The sequence below is a fragment of the Brienomyrus brachyistius genome, unplaced genomic scaffold, assembly GCF_023856365.1.
Source record: "Brienomyrus brachyistius isolate T26 unplaced genomic scaffold, BBRACH_0.4 scaffold35, whole genome shotgun sequence".
Lineage (NCBI taxonomy): Eukaryota > Metazoa > Chordata > Actinopteri > Osteoglossiformes > Mormyridae > Brienomyrus > Brienomyrus brachyistius.
Window position 1 is genome coordinate 3,905,573 of NW_026042310.1, and position 22,630 is coordinate 3,928,202.

Below are 22,630 nucleotides of genomic sequence, written 5' to 3' on the forward strand. Positions count from 1 at the left end.
GTTTAGGTTCGTCTGCCTGCGGGTGGGAAGCTGCTTTGGGCTGTTACATGCAGGATTATAAAATATCTTAACCTTTTCCTAGCACGGTATGTTGTTTAAGCATATTTTGAAATAAGGGGGTTCTTCCTGTCCTCGCTTATCACCTGCCTTCCCTGGAAAATGCACCATCATCAGCGTTTCAAAATGTTTTGCTTGTTTTTACGACGGGAGGCACCTTGCGTTTTCCTTACAACAATATCGTTTAATTAACAAGTGAAATGCACGGTGTCATCAGTGTCGGGAATGACATTTAATCACTGGGGCTTGTGATCCCCCCCCCCTCCCCCGACTATTATTTCATAGTAAATAGCTAAACGGGATTCCCGTACAGTATCGCCGTGTTACTGCTGTGAATATATATAGTCGTGAAGAGATTAAAAAATCTCGCTTCTGTTTTTGGATGCGGAGTCGTCAGCCGCAGAAACACAGGTAAGTTTTTCACTGTGTTTTTCCTGGTCTTTCCTTTAATAAATAGCCAGTAATTTAGGAATCCAAGTGGGACTTTATCGGGAATATCCGAAAACACGCTTAATGGTTGAAATTGGGCGAAATGTTCTGTTTATTTGAGCCGAGGGTGGGTGGGGGGGTGATTGACGTGATCATACACTTCTGTCTGAACATCGTTTGAAACGTTGCTGCTATTGCCGTCACTTACATACACCCGTGATGGGATTACGTGCATTTGGGCAATAATTTGTCCCCTTTCTGAAAATCCAATGCTTGATTAATTACAGCTGCATTGGTGGATGATACTGTGGGTGTCTGTTTAAGTACAGGCGTGGTGTGTGTGTTTGTGGATGGGGCTGTGATATTTTTGCGGTATGAGTGCGGGGTGAGGGTGTGTATCACTCCGTGCGTGGAAGCATGGAAGCATGTGAAGATTGTGCACCTGTGCGACGTTTTGGCGGCAGTGGCAGACCGGTACAGGTACGCCGTGCTTGTAGACTGTTCACCTGTATGGCGGTGTATCAGCAGGAAACAGGTGTACAGCACAGGTGCATGGGGCGATCTACAGTATGTCCTTGAATATGGTGGTATTTTGTATGTGGCAGTGTGGCGGCTTCAATGATCACGCGCGTCTCACCTGCTTAAACCTTGTGTTTAGGCTAGTTTTGTAAACAGTGGTGCAGTTTGTGTATTGCTGACACCCGGCGCTAGCTATGGCTGCTTCTGGCGTGGTAGCCTACTGCAGGGGAGGCGGGGGGAGTGGAGGCGACAGGGGTTTGCGTTTAAAATCCCGCCTCCAGCTTCATCTAAGCGTAGTACCATCAAGGGAGGGGAAAAAACACACCAGACTGTCTCCAGACAAGTGCACATAACCGTGGGCACGCACACGCGCGCGCACACACACACACACACACACACACACACACACACACACACACACACACACACACACACACCCTGCTAGGGAAAACAGCGGACCGTCTGTGGCATCGGCACGGAAACGCCGTCGCGCCAGTTTTCACGGGAGCAGCGCGGGGAGCCTCGCAGGCATGCGGGAAAGCTGCGGATCCCTCTCGGGGGGTTAGGGTTGACGCGGCGCTGTTTTTGGCGGCGGAGCATCTGAAAACGGCAGGGGCGTCAGCCTGAAATTGACCTTTTCTGTGCCGGTCTGGTGCCGTGTAGCTGCAGGAGCCTCATGTGGACTCAGGGTGACCCCAACGCCTCCACCCTCTGCGATACCGGGAGCGTAACGGGAACCGATCTCGTGCTGCAGGGTTACTGATCAGGGATGCGGGTTCAGAGGCGCTCGTGGAGCACGTGTGACAGCACCGGGTCGGTGATGACGCCGCTCCTACTGATTCCTTAATCCCAGCCTTCAGGTGGTCCAGGTCATGGACTTTACACACGTCTTTCAGGTTGTCAGCGATTTTAGCGGCGTGCGGTAGCGCCATGGAGCCTGGCTGGTCCCCGATGAGTTGTGGGTTCGTGACTTCCGGGTCTAGCCGTTAGTTATAGATTAGTAATTTTGACTTGTGTGAAAACAACAGTCAAGGATATTATCGGTTAATAAAAGGCGTGTTTACATTAGCTCTCCGGTTATTCTGCAATGTTTGAGGAACTGCACACAGACCAGACTGGCTGAAGGGAATTCTCGGTTTCACGTTCGTCGGAAATGAAAGCAGGTTTAAACCCGTGTGGATCACCAGCACGTTCCAGTAGGGAGTGGGTGAGTTTTTCAGGGGCGCGTTAGTGACGAGCGTAGAGAGGCAGCCGCAGGTGGGGATGAAGTAGGCCTCCGACGGAAGTCTGATAAACCCGAGGCCTGCGGGAAGTCAGTTTGACGCCTCGGAATAGGGGTCATTGGAGACAAGCGTCCGGATGGCGGAGCGCAGGGCCGTGTGCTTGAAGGCCAAGCTTGGGATGCCGGCCTTTTGGGGATCCTGCCGCCTGTGAAGTTACGTGGAGGACCCGCGTGTTTGCACATGTTCATTCTGTATGTGTGTGCATTATGTTAATATTACATTCATTGTGGGGACCAAATGTTCCCCACAATAATATTATTATTATTTTTTTTAACGTTGTGGGGACCATTTTTCAGGTCCCCACAAAGATTTCTGAATGCAATCAAATAACTAAAAAATGCCAAAAGTCTTATATTTAGTTTGGTTACTTATGGTTAAGGTTAGGGCTGGGTAGGGGTTAAGGTCGTCATGTTGGGATTAGAGTTTTCCCCATAGAAATGAATGGAGAGTCCCCACAAAGATATAATTACAAATCTGTGTGTGTGTGTGTGTGTGTGTGTGTGTGTGAGAGAGAGAGAGACAGACAGACAGACACACATACACACGTCTGTCTAACTCTCTGTAACTCATGGCAGGTACTGCACCCTAGAACGAAGAGGTGGGTGTCAGTTTGGGGGTCATTCCAAACTCCTGAACGCTGCCATATACCGGTGTATTGTCAGTGACGGGTGACGTAACAGCCGAGAGCAGATTAATACTACAGGAGACTCGTGTCTTTCTGGATCGTCACACGGCTTCTGGAGTCTTTTGTTCTATGTGAATTATGCCACAAACCGCGGCTCACATTAATTTCTCACTCCCAGCGGTTTATATACCTACATGTTTACTGAGGAGCCGCGAGTTAAGAGCTGCACTCGCAGACACGGTGCCGTCCAGGTGCTTGCCGGACCTCTGAGAGGCGCCTTTCCTTTTACTCGCGCACAGGTGGCGCTACCAAATATGGAACGCTGGTCGCTAGGAGACCGACTGTGACATCAACAGCCAGGTTTCCATGGCGCAGTTGCTTCTCTGGTGCAGAATTTAATGAAATGTTGGATCTGTGCTGCAAGGCCCCCTGCCAACATTTCTCTAGAAAGTGAGCATGCGAGCACAGACCCTTCCCCTCTCCACCCCTTAGAAGATAACCTGACGTGTCAGCGCACATGGGCCCTCGTGTTAATCTTCTGCTCCACAGTGACCCCTAGTGGCACACATGGGCACTTGCAGGTTCAGGTTCCTTAAGGTGGATGTAAATAGTTTGTTTCATGGTGGGACGATTTGGAATGAATCTGTCCGGAAAGACACAGGACCCTGGCATTACAAAGGCTGATAATCTGTTATACTTGTTTTCAGTTATTAGGAATTAACAGAATATACTTTTGAATTACTATGTTAAATTGTACAGGATAAGCTTGGGACAGGGGGCGGCATGGTGGTGCAGTGGTTAGCACTGTTGCCTCACACCTTTGGGACCTGGGTTCAAGTCTCCGCCTGGGTCACATGTGTGTGGAGTTTGCATGTTCTCCCCATGTCGTCGTGGGGTTTCCTCCGGGTACTCCGGTTTCCCCCCACAGTCCAAAAACGTGCTGAGGCTAATTGGAGTTGCTAAATTGCCCATAGGTGTGCATGTGTGAGTGAATGGTGTGTGAGTGTGCCCTGCGATGGGCTGGCCCCCCCGTCCTGGGTTGTTCCCTGCCTCGTGCCCATTGCTTCCGGGATAGGCTCCGGACCCCCCGCGACCCAGTAGGATAAGCGGGTTGGAAAATGGATGGATGGATGGATGGACAGTTGGTAGTGTGTTGATGGATTTGAACAGGTTACTAGACTAAAGTGCCATATTGCTGTACCTGAAGATGCTGAACTTGTCAGATATGCAGCCGCGTTATCAGTGGGTTCAAAGCTGTGACTCTTTTTGATAAATCATCTGCTAAGTGAAGTGGAGAGGCTGCAATATAAACACAGCAGGAAGGGCCCTGTAAACAAGGAGGGGAAAAGCACTGAAGTATGGAAAGCTGAAAGAGAGCAGGCTGAAGCAGGGGAGGTGGACAGGAAGGAGATGGAGAGGGGGTTAGAGGAGAGGAGGGAGCTGGAGAGGGGGCTGGTCTAGAGGAGGGAAGAAGGAGAGGGGACCAGACGAGAGGTGGAGAGGAAGGAGAGCAAAGGAGAGGTGGGCGGAGAGGAAAGAGATGGAGAGGGGGCTTGAGATTATGGAGGTGGACAGGAAGCAGGTGGTGAGGGGGCCTGAGAAGAGGAGGGAGGTGGAGAGGAGGCCAGAGGAGAGGAGCAGGTGGACTGGAAGGAGGTGGAGACTGGGCCAGAGGAGAGGAGGAAGATAGGGGGAGGAGGCCAGAGGAGAGGGGGGAGGTGGAGAGGAGGCTGGTCTGGAGGAGGGAAGAAGGAGAGGGGACCAGATGAGAGGTGGAGAGGAAGGAGAGCAGGGCGGAGGAAAGGAAGGAGATGGAGAAGGGGGCAGAGGAGAGCAAGGAGGTAGAGAGGGGGCTGCAGGAGAAGTGGGAGGTGGGTGGAGAGGAAAGAGATGGAGAGGGGGCTTGAGATTATGGAGGTGGACAGGAAGGAGGTGGAGACTGGGGCAGAGGAGAGGGGGGAGGTGGAGAGGAGGCTGGAGGAGAGATGGAGAGGGGGCTGGAGGAGATGGGGGAGGTGGAGCGGGGGCTGGAGGAGAGGTGGAGAGTAAGGAGAGCAGGGTGGAGGAGAGGGGGTGGAGGAGAGGAGGGAGGTAGAGAGGGGGCTGCAGGAGAAGTGGGAGGTGGGTGGAGAGGAACGAAATGGAGAGGGGGCTTGAGATTATGGAGGTGGACAGGAAGGAGGTGGTGAGGGGGCCTGAGAAGATGAGGGAGGTGGAGAGGAGGCCAGAGGAGAGGGGGGAGGTGGAGAGGAGGCTGGAGGAGAGATAGAGAGGGGGCTGGAGGAGGTGGAGCGGGGGCTGGAGGAAAGGTGGAGAGGAAGGAGAGCAGGGTGGAGGAGAGGAAGGAGAGGGGGTGGAGGAGAGGGGGGTGGAGGCCAGAGGAGAGGGGGGAGGTGGAGAAGAGGCTGAGGGGAGATGGAGAGGGGGCTGGAGGAGATGGGGGAGGTGGAGAGGGAGCTGGAGGAGAGGTGGAGAGGAAGAAGAGCAGGGCAGAGGAGAGGAAGTAGAGGGGGGTGGAGGAGAGGAGGGAGATGGAGAAGGGCCGGAGGAGAGGAGGGAGGTGGAGAGGAAGGAGATGGAGAAGGGGGGCAGCGGAGCGGAGGGAGGTGAAGAGCAAGGATGTGCTGCACATCCTTTTCATTCATATTAATACCTAGAATTCCAAGCATAGCTTTGTGAGCAGTGGACCTGAGAGCTACTAAATAACACCCGTTGTAATGTGGGTTTGTTGTTGATACATCAGATCCACCACCACAGAAACCCGAACCGTACCGTGACCGTACTGGTCAGAGTCAGGTGACCTGCTCTCGTTAATGTCCCGTGGCTCTGCGGGCCCCAGATCAAGCACTGGCGTGTTTAATGGGCCCGTGCCAAAGGCGACAAAGACTGTTTGGTCTTTGCCAAGCTCACTGACGCCATGGGGCCGGATGAGGCCGCCTGACATGTTCCTCTCTGTACCATACCGCCCGGGTGTCCTGCATCGGGAGCAGAGAGAGAGAGAGAGAGAGAGAGAGAGAGAGAGAGACACTCACAGCTCTCTTTCTAAATCCTGCTTGGCAACAGCTCAGTTAAAAAAAACAAAAAACAGTGGACCGCTGGAAGTGCAGGACTGAACGAAGAAAGGGGAGCTGAGACGGAGGAGTTCAGGGAGATGTGGACCGGGATGCTGGAAACGGAGGAGGCAAGCGAGGGGGAGGGAGGGAGGGAGCGGCTCCTGATCAGGCGCTCGGCACCTCCCCGTCGCTCCTGTCCCAGAAAACAGAGGTGAAAAAACGTCACGCTCCCGCTTCCGCTGAGGACGTTTATTTTAGTCAGAGCGGCACTCCGCAGCTGCACCCGGCCCGAAACGCGGCAGAACCCAGCAGAACGTGCCGGAAATTCAGCCACCATGTCTGAATGCTGGTGTTGATGGTCTGACTTGGGGGGGGGGGGGGGGCATGCTCTGTTTATGCCAATTCACCTGACCAGGAGGAGATCCGCCCGCTAACCCCAGACACAAGGCAGGAGCGGGATTCAAACCCCCAGCCTTGCTACCCGCTATCAACTTTGTACCACTCTGGACTGGTCTAGTAAGTTTATATCTATGTTAAGGATTAAGCTCCACCCCCACTGACTCATTGGCTGTGGGTCATTCAGCGCTGCGGTTGGTAGGATGAGCAAACACTGGGGGGGGGGGGAGTAATAAACCACACAGGAAGCATGTTACCCTTCACACCTGTGATATTCTTTTATTGTGTGGCTGTCGAGCAGGATCTCGCCTCACCTGCTGAGAACATGCAGGCAGAAAACATGAGAGTCACATATCAGCGGTTATCCGACTCATCGCCCGGTTAACGAGTCCAAGAGGTGCCCTTATTAATTAACAATGACAAAACAGTGATGCACAATTAATTACTATCCATTGTTTGCGATCAGACGGCCCTTCAGAATATTAAACCCCTGCGTCACAGTCTTTGAATGGTGCGAAACTTTAACGTTACAAAGTGCACGAGAAAATGGGCTTAGACTGTCTGTGGGCTCGGCCCAAAAGAATGGAGTCCGCTGGGATTTAATGGGATTTGCCCCTCACTTAGTTAAATATTTACCTAATTACCTAAGAAAGGGGCTGATTAATAGTGCAATAGGGACGGTTGGTTCTGTGCTGGTCTGTGACGTCATTTCAGGGTCAGCTGCTCTGCCTCAATGCTGTCGGCTACTTGGGGAACGTTTTGAGTGTGTGCAGTGATTGAGTAACATGTTTTATTAAATAAAACGTCAGTGTGTTTTGTCATGGACCTGAGTCCTGCCCAGGGTGCTGTTAGAAACCCCAGTGCATTCTGGGGAAGACTTGGGGCTCCGTGGGAATCTGGCACCGGACAAGCAGCCGGTTGATGAATGGAAGGAAATGCTGCGTGTCTATAATGTTGTGTTTTTGTGGTCCCTTTGACCTGCAGTGTGACCCGCTAGCCCAGTGATGGCGCTTGTGAGCTCGCTGCACGGGAAGAAGCAGGTGCTCGCTGCGGATGGCTGGCGGCATTTGCGCCCCGCGAGCGCTTCCGCGTGTCGGGCTTGTCGCTCTGTCTCCGGCACGGGTTTCCTTTCCAGCCTGTATCTTAGCAGCGTTTGCTGCGATGAAAAGCTGCTTCTGTCTGCAGGTGAGGAGGGAGAGCGGCTGCAGCTGGCAGCTTTCATATGGAAATCATATGCAGCCTGTAAAGGGAGCAGGTGAGAGGAAGCAGGCAGAGCTCGCTGTGTCACCAGCTGCTGTGCTACACTGTCACTCTGCTGTATGCCACCGGTCTGCGCTGCGCCGTCACCATCACCTCTCTGCCTCACTCTCTCACTCTGCTTCACTCTGACTCACTTTTTCATTCTGCTTCAATCTCTCACTCTCCCCCGCTGCTACATTCTCCCCCTCTGACTCACTCCGTCTCTCTGCTTCACTTTCTCCCTCTGCTTCACTCTGCCTCACTCTCTCTGCCTCACACTCTCACTCTGCTTCACTCTGACTCACTTTTTCATTCTGCTTCAATCTCACACTCTCCCCCACTGCTACATTCTCTCACTCTGACTCGCTCCGTCTCTCTGCTTCACTCTCTCACTCTGCTTTACTCTCTGCCTCACTTTCTCCCTCTGCTTCACTCTGCCTCACTCTCTCTGCTTCACACTGTCACTCGGTTTCACACGCTCACTCTGATTTTTTTCAAACTCACTTTTTCCATTCTGCTTCGCCCTCTCACTCTGCCCCCGCTGCTACATCCTGCTTCACTCTGCCTCACTCCCTCTCTGTCTCTCTCTGTTTTACTCTCTGCCTCACTTTCGCTCTCTGCTTCACTCTGCCTCACTCTGTGTGCGTCACACTCACTCTGCTTCACACTCTCTGCTTTCCTGTCTTCCTCATTCTCTCACTCTGCTTTACTCCCCCTCACTCTCTCACTCTGCTTCACTCTGTCTCACTCCACTCTGTTCAGTGCCTCTTTGTTTCCAGCACAGCGGCCAGTCATGCTGCAGATACGCACAGCAGGGTGATGCAGTGGAGTCTTCGGGATCTGCCACACCACGTTTCAGAGTGCGCATGCTTGCGTGTGCACGTGTGTGCGCGCATGTGTGTATGCGTGTGTCTGAGACTGCCTGTGACTGGTCCATGGGGGAGGGTACTGGGTTGGCAGGGGGGCATTGGGGCCGAGGCATGCGGTGTGAGGCAGGCTGAGATGCTACACTGCAGTCAGAGGCATTGGCATGGCGTTGGTGGGAGGGGGGATGACCCAGCTCGTGGGTGTTTTTGTCTGTGTTTGACAGCCGGTCGCCGGGTGTAAGCGTGTCACCTTGGTTACTGCAGATTCCAGCGGAGGATTCTGGAGCCAAGGGCAGGTGGGGAGGGGAGGGGAGGGAGGCAGAGTGAGAGGGAGGTCATGGAGTACGCTGGCTCGCAGACTGCACTCGCTTAGCGGAGGGGGGGGGGGTGTGGAAAAAGAGAGATGTAAGAAGGGAGGGAGAGAAGAAGCAAGGCGAAGGAGTGAGGAAGGGAAAAGAGGGGAGAGCATGGAAAACGGCAGACAGGAGAAGGAAGGGAATCCTGATATCTGGGAGGAACGTGATGCAGCTGCGTCGTGGTGCATTGTGGGAAGGCATTCGCTGTGAAGCCCGGCTCTCTCTGCCCTGTATGTATCCAGGTGCTCACTGCCGTTTTGCGCATTATCTCTCCTGGCCTTTAGCAGGACTGTGTTTCTCAGTCCATATTTCCAGCCCCTGTCCCGTCACTCACATTTCCGAGCCTTTTTGCGATGTTTGAGGCTCTCCCATCTCTCCGGCTCGCCACTGTCCACCGTGCTCCGCGTTCCATCCAGAATAAGGGCTGGGGGGGCCACGGTCCTCTGGATGATCTCTTGCCAGCAGCCTTGGGGGGGAGGATGCCGGGGGGGGGGGGGGGACTGTCTCCCCAGAGCATTTCACCACATGTCTGGCCCCATTACGCCCCTGTGGGAAAGGTTATGAGAGAATGCATATGTGTGTGTGTATTCTGTATGTACAGCGCGTGACAGTGCCATGTGCATCTCCGAGACCTAGGGGGCGCACTCGGGGTTCTCAGGGAACACCTGGTGGGGAATGTGTGCTTTCTTTCCCTCCGCCTGCTGCTTCCCCCCCCCTCTCTCTCTGTTCTGTGCTTCATCTCCATCCACTGTTTCCTGCGTGCTGAAGCACCGCACCCCCCCCCCCCCCTCACAGCGTTATTCTCACCCCCCTCACTGGCGGCTTCGCACGATGGCACTGAGACGGAGGGAGAGAGAGAGGGAGAGAGACTGGGGGAGAGTGAGAGAGAGGGACAGGGGGAGAGAGAGGAAGCGATGGAGACTGAGGGGGGGGGGGGCTGCCGGCGGCGTTGCTAGGAGACCGTGCTCACACGCGCAGAGGCGGCCTTCGCTTCCCTCCCCCATCATCACCTCCTTCCTCCTCTGCCTCTCCCTCTCTCCCCACAGCTCTGTCACACTGCTGTTCCCTTCTCCTCTCATCTGTCTATCTGCCCTCCTCTTCTCTTCCTTCGAGGTCTGGATGCTACTCTGGTCATTGCCCTGCCCCCCCCCCCCCCCCTCCGCCCAAACAGCAGTGCTGCAAAAGTGCTGCCATGGCGACGGCGGAATGTGGGCCAGGGAGTAAGGGGCGCATCAGGGCAGCTGTACCACCAGTGGCCAGAGGAGGGAGGGGGCAACATCTGCCTGCTGGTGGCGCTATTGGTCAGAACAGGACGCACGCGATGTCCGTCATGCAGGAAATGCTCAGTGTCACAGTGGGGAAACTGTGACACTGCTCACTGCGGTCCTGCTGAGGGAGTCCCTACTCCCTTGTCCTGACTCGGGGTCAGCTTCTGGGTTAGGGTTCAGTGCCAGGTTTTGTGATCTATTCCCCTCCCCGAATGTAACCATGTGCAATTCTGGCAACCCTGAAGACAACTTTGGGCATGTTTTAAGTTTTGCAGGGTCTTGTCTGCGGTGGGCACTATGCCATACCTCCAACGGTCGGCTATAGGAAACGGCGCCGTTCCCGTCCCGGTGGGGGCGCCGGTGCTGTGTCCTTGAGCGCGACGTGTGACCCTCCAACTGACGGCTGAGGGTGTAGATAACCGAGTTCAGTGCAGCGGCTGGTAGGAGAAAACACAGCCAGTCATGACAAATTAACGAGCTATTACCCAGGTTCCCTCTTCCCCTGCTTTTGGTTTGTAGTGCTTTATATATATTATAATATATTATATTATATTTCATTTGGTGTCCCATCACGCTTTCAAACATGGGAGGAGGCGCTAATCGACGGGAGGAGCACAAAGTTATTAAAAGCTCAGATCTGAGCGAGCGTGTAGATTTTGCATCATTAGTATCAGGTGACAGAGAAACTCCCTGATATAATTACCTGTCCACCAGTGTGAAGACTCTGTCTTTTTGATAAAAAAAAAGCACATATATTAAGAAAAGGTGTGGGCCGATTCTCGCAATTTACTGCGTGCTGTTCACAGTATGTTTGTGTATGTGCGTGAGTATCCAAATATTTTAATCGGAGGATGGCCAACTAAGATATGCCTGGGGTTTTCTCAGTGAATTTATTTGCTGCACCCGTATGGCGGACCCTGGATGAGGAGCTCGGGGGAGGGAAATGTGATCTGATTACTCACTTATTCAGGTTGATTTCAATCCAGTTATGATGTGCTGGGGGGGGGAGAAGGGAGTAGGGGTTAAGGATCAGGGATGCTGGTTCTTGGGGGGGGACGCTGTGTTGTGGATGTAGACCAGCAGGGCTTTCCTCTCACTAAGAAACTCGTGATTGTGTGTCTGTTCTTTTTTGTTTTAATACTGGACCATTGGGTAAGTCACCAGCAGGGGGCAGGGTGGTTAAGGTGTAAGGTGCTTGAAGCCTACAGGTTGAAATGTCAAGAATCCGGCAACATTTTTACGGTTTTGATGAAGGTCCACGAGCAGGAAAATCCTAAATGGGGGACCTTTTTACCAGTGGTTGGTTGGTGTGGTGTCCCTTGGAGACTCCTGAGCTGGTAACATGTCACGCTAACGGGTTGGGGGAGGACTGACCCACAGAGACGCTGCCTGCTGGTGTGATTTATCCGCTTATTTTGTTTCTGATCTTGGGGAGTGGGTGACAGTGTGAGCCGCCTGGCGGCTCGGGAAGGGAACCTGCTATTTTGCCAATTAGCGCCCTCCCCCCCACCCCCAGTGCTCAGCTCCACCAGTTTTTGTTTTGATTAATCACACAGGCTAATGGCTGCTGCTTTTTAATGCTCGACGCCCCCCTGGCTTCTGCCCGCGCATGCGCACGATCGCTAACAAGGGGGGCTTCCCGGTGGCCCCCGCAGCCTAGGGAACTGCAGTGATCTTGTGCCATAAGTCCCCCCCACCCCCGACACAGACAAGCACACCTTTATCTGATCGCCACTCCTGCTATTCAAATGTTCCTTGCGTCAAAATGGCCCGTGAAGGACAGACGCTGCGTTTGTCTAATTTCCCTGGGGTGAGGGGGGGTCTTTGTGGGAGGGGCGAGGGGGAGCACGCTTTGCTTCCATACGTTAACACTCCTTCATCCTGCTTGCCTGCACTGGCGCCCCCCTGGGGCCCAGAGGACAAAAGACAAACCTCGCCCGTCTGTTTTTTGGTATTTAAATTCACATTTTGCTGCCAGATGTGCAAATGTAGTGCAAATTTTGCATGTTTTATCCATGATGGGTGACAGGTTTGGGGACCCATGTGGCTGAAGATTGATGTGGGGTCAAATGGGAGAGGGTTGTGGGTTCACACCTTGCTGGGTTAGTATCACTGTTACAGAAAAGCCTTATAAGCCTGATTTTATTAATAGTTTAACCCTTAGATATGGGAATTAGTCTTACTCTGCAGAACTGTGCTTGTATGACACTGAGATGCAGTGTCCCCCTAAGCACTGATGTTCACCCACTTCAATTGCAGGTTCCCGATACGGACGGGCCATTCCCTGAGGCCCCTCCCACCAGCTCTTATCTGATTGGCCACAATACCATGAGCTCTGGCTCCGCCCAGGATGTGGCGGTGGAGCGCTTCCTGCGTGATATCGAGAGGAGGGGCAAAAAGCTGCACTGCACTGTAATTGGCCGAGAGGGGAGCGGTCCCCGCGGCGACATGAACCTGCTTTATCGCAAGAGCCGGCTGGACTGGCGGCACCGCGACGCCGATGGCAACAAGAAGAGGTGGGTGCTGGGGGCAGTGTGGGGTGTGGGCATGCCTGGTAAGCTGTGGGTGGAGCACTGGGGTCCCAAAGTGAGGTTTCTTTCCTGAGCATCATACACACATTTAAGCCGTCTGAGTGGAGCCCCCTACTGGCAGCATCCTTGTTTACTATAATACTGAGCTTTTTCCTCTCCGTGCTTTTGAAGGGACCCTTTTGTGGGCCTGAACCCTGAACTGCTTTCACAGCAGCCCACAGAAACTCAGCTCAGGTCTAGTTCTCCTCCGGATCAATGCGAGAGCAGCAGTGACCCAGGGCACGAGTGTAGCATGTGACTCCCCAGCTTGCCCCCAACTAATACACGGGGATCGATGGTGTTCAGGCAGCTGGGTGGCATCCTTGCGATCGCTTCGGCGTACGGGGAAAGTATGTGGTGAGGCCCGCCCACACTCTCGGTCAGGAAGTGCTCCCCCCGGGCCATCAGCAGGAAGATGCACGATTATCCAATCACAGAGCTTCAGGAACTGCCACTCCCCGTCTGCTGAGGGGTCACCATGTGTGTCTGTGTCTGTCTGTGTCTGTCTGTCTGCGTTTGTCTGCGTGCGTCTGTCTGTCTGTCTGTCTGTCTGTCTGTGTCTGTCTGTCTGTCTGTGTGTGTGTGTCTGTGTGTCTGTCTGTCTGTCGGTGTCTGTCTGTCTGTCTGTCTGTGTCTCTGTGTGTGTGTGTGTGTGTGTGTGTGTGTGTGTGTCTGTCTATCTGTCTGTCTGTATGTCTGTCTGTCTGTGTCTGTGTGTGTCTGTGTGTCTGTCTGTGTGTGTGTGTGTCTGTCTGTCTGTGTCTGTCTGTCTGTCTGTCTGTGTCTGTGTGTCTGTGTCTGTCTGTGTGTGTCTGTCTGTCTGTGTCTGTCTGTTTCTGTTTGTCTGCCTGTCTGTCTGTGTCTGTCTGTCTGTCTGCGTCCGTGTGTGTCCGTGTCTGTCTGTCTGTCTGTGTGTGTCTGTGTGTCTGTCTGTCTGTGTGTGTCTGTCTGTCTGTGTCTGTCTGTGTCTGCCTGTGTGTGTGGGTCTGTCTGTCTGTCTGTATGTGTCTGTCTGTGTCTGTCTGTGTCTGTCTGTTTCTGTTTGTCTGTCTGTCTGTGTCTGTCTGTGTCTCTGCCTGTCTGTGTCTGTTTGTCTGTCTGCCTGTCTGTGTCTGTCTGTCTGTGTGTGTCTGTCTGTCTGTGTCTCTGCCTGCCTATCTGCGTGTGTGTCTGTCTGTGTCTCTGCCTGTCTGTGTCTGTGTGTGTGTATATTTGCTTGATAGTGTTGTGGAGCCCCCTTATAGATTGCAAGGATACGGAGCATCTCAGTAAGGTTCAGATCCTTTAGTGATCATCATTATATGGGATACACATGTTAGATCTCATTGTCATGGACTGCAGGACTGCCTGAGACGGCCGTTGAAGAAGCGTACAGCTGATGTTTCACTGGGGGGGCAAGAAAACATAAAGACGTAGGGAGAGGGGACGTGGGGGATAAGGGAGATGGCCCATATTTTAGGGGGGGTCTGGCCTAGTTGTGTCAGGTACACATGTGTGCACGCACACACACAGACATGCGTGACACACATAGACACACAGTGCATGCGGGTCTGAAGCATTGCCATTCTAGATACTGCGATCTGCACACTTGTTTTCCCTGTGTTATTCATTCTGAAGGTATAAGTTTCAATGTGGCTTGTCACCTCCCACCATGCTTTCAGCTCCTTCCCGCTCCCTCCCCACCCCTGCAGCCCCCCCCTCCCCATCCCCACCTGACTCACAGGCTCACTCCACGATCTGGGGCCAGCTTCCGATCCTGGGTCCTCTCTCCGGCAGGCTGGGGCTCCAGCACGCCCCCCTCGCCTGACAGGAAGCCCCCCCGTTCTACTCCCCAGGCTGGCGGGGGACGTACGGGGGGGGGCTCGCATGGCCTCATTCATTGCTTCTTCATTCATATATCTGTCCCAGTCTAATTCATCCCTTTATTCCCCCTTCCTGCCTCTTCTCCGCTGGTGTCTCCCTCTCTCTGTGTTGCTTCGGGTTCGAGGCCCCCGTAAGCTGGTTGACTTGTGACTCACAGCCAGATGGACGCCCATCTGGGAAAATACACCTATAAGCAGGAGCTGCCTTGATCCGGGGGGGGAGGGGGGCATCATCAGCTCTCACTAAAAAGGTACAACAGCAGCGCCCTCAAGTGACAGAGCGTGGGACCTTCAGGCAGACAGGAACTGGGGAGGCAGGTCGAGGCCACAGGATTCTCGCCCCAGGGAGATCGGACTGAGCCACCATTCAGCATGACCTATCGTTTCCTGAAGAAGGAGATGATGTCACTTCCGGGAAAAATGGAACTACTATCAGGAATACCAAGAGATGATCTCATATTGGCATAAGATGTCTGACCACTCGGTGTCCCAGACTCATACTGGTACAGGGTCAGCCTGTCTCTAGAGCGTTTGTAGGTTAGGGACCTGGCTCAGAAGCCCAAAGGTGAAATCAATCTGTCAACCCTGGGATTTGAACCAACAACCTTCCAATCACAGGAACAGTGCCCTGCACCATTAAGCCATACCACCACAGTTGTAAAAACCTGATCAATCAGGGACCAGATCTCATATTGGTATAAAGTGTCTGGCCAGTCTCGGACCCTGACTCATACTGGTATAAGACGTGCATCTGCTGACTAGCCGAGCTGCCAGCGGGGTGTCGGTTCCAAAGTGCCTCTGATTCCATCCGCTTCAAAGCAGAAAAAGCCTTATCACCGAGGTCAGACATGTTCCAGGGGCACGCTTTCCCGGGAACACCCAGGGTCGCCGGGGAGGTTCCTGCTCGCTAGATGCTTATTAGATTTCCCTGTTATTCCCAATTGGAGAACAGGCTATAGTTCGGTGACGGGGGGTGGTCATCATGATTGGGGGGGGTCACCGCGTATGGAAGAAAGGAATGTCTTCATCCTTACCTGGTGATTTTCATGTGGACAGTGAGATGACGGCTGGACCATCGACAGAGGTTTTTCCGGTTGCCGTGGTAACAGCTGGAACAGCTGAGTGATCGCAGAAGCAGAATGTGAATTAATTAGCGTCTGAATGGCGGGGAGGGCTATGAAAGGCTGACAGAGTCTGTCCGTGTCAGGAGCAGACGTGGGGAGCCGTAGGGAGGGGAGGGGTGGGGTGGTGTAGGGTGGGGTGGGGGGTGCAGGACTCACAAAGACCCAGTGACACACTTTGATGCCACAGAGTAGCGGGTAGGACCATGTCAGAGGCAGTTCTGTAACTCTGACGACACACATAGGCACGACTGAATCGTGAGACTCGCTGGACTAATCAGTTACAAACTCCAGTCATCCCTTTCCATCTTGGTTACCCCCCATAATGCTGGGAGGGGGCGCTGGGTCCTCCTCTCTGATGACCCTAACCCCCCCCCCCCCCATCCTGAACGTGTCTCTCGGTCTTTCTTCTATGGCTGGTCTTGCCCTTGGTAATACTGCAAATTAATGCTGAAGGATGGAGCAGGGCGGACCAGCTACTGTTGCTCACACACATACATAAACACTCACAGATATACTCACAGACACACACTCACAATCACAGATATACTCACAGACACACACTCACTGTACTCACAAATATACTCACAGACACACGCACACTCACAGATATACTCACAGACACACACACACTCACAGATATACTCACAGACACACACTCACAGATATACACAGACACACACACTCACAGATATACTCACAGACACTCACAGACACACTCACAATCACAGATATACTCACACACACTCACAATCACAGATATACTCACAGACACACACACTCACAGATATACTCACAGACACACACACTCACAGATATACTCACAGACACACACACTCACAGATATACTCACAGACACACTCACAATCACAGATATACTCACACACACTCACAATCACAGATATACTCACAGACACACACACTCACAGATATACTCACAGACACACTCACAATCACAGATATACTCACAGACACACTCACAATCACAGATATACTCACAGACACACTCACAATCACAGATATACTCACAGACACTCACAGAGACACACTAACTCAGACACACGCTCACATTCACAGATGTACTCACAGACACACACTCACAGATATACTCAAAGACACAAGCACACAAATTTATAATTATATCTTTGTGGGGACTCTCCATTCATTTCTGTGGGGAAAAATCCCAACATGATGACCTTAACCCTAAGTAACCAAACTAAATATGAGATTTTTGGCATTTTTAGTTTTTTGACTGCATTCACAGATCTTTGTGGGGACCTGAAAAATGGTTTTTAATCACATTGTGCAGGACGTTTGGTCCCCAAAATGTAATAATAAATAAAATACACACACACACACACGCACACACACACACACATAAACACACAGACACAAACACGCCCACATGCCTGTCATGCACTTATGCTGTACCGCTGCCTTCTTTACCGCCTGCGGACCCGGTGGGGCTTCATTCCGGTCGGATGTTGTACCTGGAGGTGAGGCGTATACCCAGATCCCAGACCTCCTGGGGAAAGAGTCTTTAATAAAGAAGCAACCTGTCATAATATTCAACACGAGATCATTTCTATTAAATGCCCTTCAGAGATTTGCTGTCTCAGGTTGTGCTGAGTTACAGTTCAGGTGCTTTTTCATTTCCTAGCTTGGCGGGGGCTGCTTACACCCCTGGCCCCCAGGCAGACGCATTCACACCGTAATGCAGGTAATGGGAGCGTGCCCCCCTCCCCCCCCCCCAACCCCCCATTGCAGACGTGGAGCCTCACAGTCTGACGTCTGGGGGTACTGTAGCTGGGCTGGGAGTAGCCAGCTAGCGGCTTCCCAGAGAGCCATGGAAGTTCCGGATGGCGGTACAGCGGCGGTGGCCACAAAGCCGGCTCCGCGTTCATCGGCGGAGGTGAAGGGGAAGCTCACGAGGACAGGAGGGGTGAAGACGCGGCCAGAGCAGGTGGAGGAGGGTTAGGCACTGAGTCGCAGCCAGATAGCACAGGTGCTACTGGCTAAGATGCTTTGTGTGTGGACAGACACACACACTCCATCCTGCTAATGCTAACCCTGCTCTTCCACGCTTCGGCTGTTCATATCCCCAAACGAAGACTCTCTCCATCTCTCTCTCCGCCCGCCTCCTCCTCTCGGCTCACTCTCCTCCCTGCAAAGCCACCCCGTCCCGTCCTGCGCAAAGCCTCCATCCGGGGTCCACGTGGCCCCGTCGCTGAGAGCCAGCTAGCGGCATAGAATGAACGGCTGAATAAAAACGATGGTGGCGAACAGCAGGAAGTTTGAAGGAGCACAAATGAGTAACGGTGCCCTGTAGTATTTAATTCAATCATCTGGGTTATTCTTGTCCTAATACGAGATCGTACATCTGCATTACTCACAGCTGAAGTCACTGCTCTCTGTACCCAGGGCCTCTTTGCTTCGCCACTCCTGCATCCCCTGAGTTTCTCACTGCTGCTGCTCAGAGGAACCGGCTGAACTGATGTTATGGTCCATCAGCAATCGCCTGAAGTTCTACAGAGGCATCACGCATCCTCTTTCTTTTGCTTAATCGAGGCTTTTGTCCATTTACTGCTGTACTTGTGCTGTTCACGATGATTCGGAGGGAACTGAAACTTGCACATCACGGAATGTCAGAGGTGACCTGTTCAAAGAGGACATGTTGGTTGGAAGGAGCGGGAGCTTTGGTCTCCTGGTGGAGGATTGGACCGCAGCCGGAGGTGGGGCGGGTCTGGAACCAGGCTTCGGTGCCAAGGTCACCTTGAGCATGCAGCAGATGCTGATTCCTGCAGAACCTGTTTGGTTTTGGGTGAAAGGACCTCAGGCATCCTCAGAGCTGGGGGGTAGACTGAACATCCAGTCTGCAGGGCTGCCAGTGACTGGATTCGAACCCGTGACCGCCCCCCCCCCCCCCCCCCGTGCTCTTAGTTCTCGTCCATCTGCCGCACGCTGATTTCTCTCAGTGGTTGAAGTATGGAGTCAAGCTGGATCCTGTCTCTTTTTCTCCTCCCTCTCTCTCTCCCTCCATCCTTCTCTCCCCCACTGTCTCTCCTTCTTTCTCCCATATGCTCCATCTCTCTCCCTCTCCTATCTCCCTCTCTCTCTCCCTCCATCCCTCTCTCCTCCACTGTCCCTCCCTCCCTCTCCCCTATGCTCCCTCTCGCTCCCTCTCTCTCTCCCTCTCTTTCTCTCTCTCTCTCTCCCTCCATCCCTCTCTCCGCTGCCGTCTCTTCCTCTCTCTCCCCGCTCTCTTCATCTTCCTCTCCTTCTCTCCCTCCTCTCCCACCTCCTGCAGCTCCGGCCCTAAGGACGCCTCGGCTACGGTGGGGAAGGTGCGTGACCTGGCCTCATTCCGTCGTCATTTTCGAATGGGCTTCCTGACCATGCCCGCCTCCCAGGACCTCTCCCCCCGGCCCTGCGCCTCTGCCATGGCCCCTCGGTCGCAGTCCTGCCACTCCGTCGGCACAGGCGGCGACGACGGGAGCCTGGAGAACGGTGAATTCCCTGGGTCCCGTCCACCTTCTGCTGACCGCCGTCCCCCGGCTAAGCCCAAGCGCCACCCCAGCACCCGCCTGAGCTCACCCGCAGACCCCCGTGGTGTTGGAGCGCCCAAGGATGCCCCGCCCCCACTGCCTGCTGCCTCACAGCTACCCAGTCAGCATCTGGACAAGAGAAGCGGTGAGGGGGCAGGGCCAAGGGCATGCCAGTCATGTGACTCGTTCACAGTTCCTGTCTGGGATTTGTAGTTTTTCGGCTTTGTTTTTAAAGCTTTAACTCTGATACTAATCATCAGGACAAGCGTTGCCCTTTACAACTACGCAGTGGTGTTGGTGCTTATTGCAGTGAAAATGCAACCCCCTGAGAAGTTTTCAGTTTAACCCTTTATGGCTGGGGGGAGGATTTGTGATGGACACCCTCATATGGAACGCTGAGATAAATCACAAGCGCAGCCTGTTAATTTGCACCGGAGGGAGATTATTCACACAGAAAGAAAAGTGCGGGGAGGCTACTGTACTATTTTTCTATTTTTATTATAATAATTTTTAGTTTTTGGTTTATTGGCTTATATTTTCGGTCAGAGGCAGAAGGCCCTTCCCCGGTACTTATGGCATTTCCTGTGTGGCATGCTGGGTAATCTCCTGTGTGGCATGCTGGGTAATGTCTTGTGTGGCATGCTGGGTAATGTCTTGTGTGGCATGCTGGGTAATGTCTTGTGTGGCATGCTGGGTAATGTCTTGTGTGGCATGCTGGGTAACTTGGAAGATGCTCTCTCTGTGTCCCGCAGCCATGAGTAAGTCTGACTCGGGAGACATGCTGGGCCGGAAGGTTCCACCACTCAAGCCAAAACGGAGCCCCAACACCCAGCTCTCCTTCGAGCCCCCGCCCCCCAGGGCACCGCCCCCGCCTGCTCCGCTGCCCCGCCCCGCCCATGAGAGAGCGGGGCCGGTGGAGGACACCGGCGATGAGGAGGACGAGCCGGTATACATCGAGATGGTCGGCCAGGTGTTTTCCCGGGAGAGTCGCGCCGTCACACCACACCCTGCCCCCGGCCCCACCCCCCCAGCAGGGGCCACCACCCCTGACTCGGACTCGGATCAAAGCGAGGCCATCTACGAGGAGATGAAGTACCCCCTGGCGGAGGACAGCGACCCGCACGCTCACCTCCCACCCAGACACGAGAGGCTGCGGCACCCCAAGGCCTCCCACCCGTCGGCCGCACCCTGTGCCTCCTCGCCCCTCCCCCACCCCTCCTCGCACGCTAAGCCTAAAGCTGCAGTCTCCATCTCCCACTCCTCCCCCTTACCCTCCTCTACCTCCTCCACCCCCATTCCCACGCCCCTCTCCTCCAGCCCTCAGCCCCCCCGTGCTCCGACCCCTTTTCTCCTCCCAGCTAACAAGACCCAGACGGACACCAGTAACAAGATCCCGGCTCCTTTCCCCAACCTCCTGCAGCATCGCCCCCCCCTACTGGCCTTCCCCCAGCCTGCAGCCGCTTCCAGCGGAGTTGGGGCCCAGCTCAAACCTGGGTCCTCTAAAGGGCCTCCCACCCAGGTCACCTGCAGCATGACCCCCCCGCTGAGCACCTCCTCCAGCTCCAAACTCCCAGTCCTTCAGCTGGGCCCCAAAGACTCCTCTGGTGGTGGGGAGAGGCAAGCGGACAGGAAGGAGGCACTGCTGGGCCCAGCCCCTGGACTGCGGGCTCGGAGCCACTCCACCCCCCTGCCCCCCTCCTCCCAATCCTCTTCGCATCACTACTCCCACCAGCACTCCCACCGACCCCCCTCCCACTACCACCATTACCGGCGGCCTGAGAAGGAGCTGCCCACCTCCCACAGCATGAAACTGGGCTCCCAGTCTTCAACCCAAACCCAGAACCAGACTCCAGTTCAGTGTGGGAGCAAGGATGCCAAGGGCGTCGGCTTCTTGCTGAAGTCTGAGAAGCGGGACAGGGAGAGGGACACAGGGACCCCCGCGAGCACGGGCTCCCAGGCCACGCCCACCCCCAGTGCCAAGGTCAGCTTGAGCTCCGCCCCCTCCCCTTCCTTCGTCTCCACCTCCACCCAGCGTTCCTCCTCCCGGCCCCTGCTCCATCACCCTCACTCCGCCCACCCTCTGTACCACGCCCTCCCCGCCTACCGCCCCCCCCCCCTCGGACAGCCCACTGCTGTGGACCTACCCCTCTGCAGCACTCAGGAGGCCCCCGGCCTATGACAGCCTGCGGGGCGGGGCTACAGACGGCTCTGCTCAACCCGCCCTGCAAGCGAAAAGCGGGAGCCTGTCTCGGGATGGGGGTGTGTCCGGAGGCGGAGCCACAACAGACGAGGGAGCCTATTGGCCCATGCAGAGGAAGATGTCCTTCAGTCACAGCAACAGAGAAACAGAAAGTGAGTAACGTGCTGCAAGGTCCAACAGGAGGGGGCCAAGTGTAGTTGGAGTGAACTGCTATAACCCTGCTGGTTAGGACCCAGACAGGCAGGCTGGTTAACGCAGTCTCTCCTGTGACCAGCAGGGGGTCTCTGCCTCCCACCTGAGCTGCAGCACCAGGTGAATGAAGGAGCGCATTTGCATTTCGTGTGGAAAGACGCTGCTGTCTTCGGACATGAATAATTACCAGCGCTGCCTATGAATAATAGGCGGCTTTGAATAACGAATCATGAATAGTTTGAATAATTGGCTGTGCAGACTGTGAATGATGATGCTGCTTGTCCACGAACAGCAGGACCCGGCTAACGAACGCTGTTCACTCCTTTGCTCTCTCTCTCTTTCTTTCTTCATCTCTGACTCTCGCTCACTCTCCACAGAGGAGGATGGCCAACCTGGGAGCAGTGCCGCCGACAGCCGGGCCCGGATGGACCGGGAGGACCGCGCCACACTCTCCGGTATCCCAGTGCGGTCTGGGGGAGGGGGAGTGGTGGCAAGTGGAGGCGGCGAGAGTACAGGAGGCACAGGGAGGAGCCCGGAGCCTCGGGCCCTGGCCAGGTCCGGCCTCCCGCTGCCCTGCCAGACGTTCCCAGCTTGCCATCGGAATGGAGGTGAGGACGGCAAAGGAACGTTCCCCTGACCAATTACAGCTCCCTTCCCAGCTGGTGACGGTAATCACATTGGTACAAGAGTCCCAGACGTGCTGTGATTGGTCAGAGGAGGCCGACATGGACCGGCAGCTGCTGCAGAAAACCCTGTGTCAGCAGCCTTGAGGCTCAGGCCTCGCTGCAGCACACATATCTGAGGATGCTAGCATTGCTGCTAATGCTAATAAGAATACTAACCCTAATACTAGCGCTTAAAATAATGCTAACTTTAATGCTAATGATAATGTTAACATTGAAGCCGACGCTGACATTAATCAGAATGTCCTGTTTGTCCAAATGGAGAAAGAAGCTACAGATGTAGAAACTGAATGGCATGTGTGTGTGTGTGTGTGTGTGTGTGTGTCTGTCTGTCTGTGTGTGTGTGTGTGTGTGTCTGTCTGTGTG

The 22,630-nt window shown here is 54.3% G+C and overlaps 1 protein-coding gene across 1 annotated transcript in view; it reads left to right on the forward strand.

Moving 5' to 3' along the window:
• The first annotated feature begins 11,961 nt into the window (after nucleotides 1-11,961).
• Nucleotides 11,962-22,630, forward strand: part of LOC125721902 (neuronal tyrosine-phosphorylated phosphoinositide-3-kinase adapter 1) — a 15,336-nt gene continuing 4,667 nt past the window's right edge. The window contains 6 exon segments of the mRNA XM_048998114.1: nucleotides 11,962-12,042; nucleotides 12,351-12,607; nucleotides 18,952-19,334; nucleotides 19,942-21,296; nucleotides 21,298-21,541; nucleotides 21,959-22,189. Coding sequence (XP_048854071.1) covers nucleotides 12,420-12,607; nucleotides 18,952-19,334; nucleotides 19,942-21,296; nucleotides 21,298-21,541; nucleotides 21,959-22,189 — 2,401 coding nt within the window. The 5' untranslated portion in view covers nucleotides 11,962-12,042; nucleotides 12,351-12,419.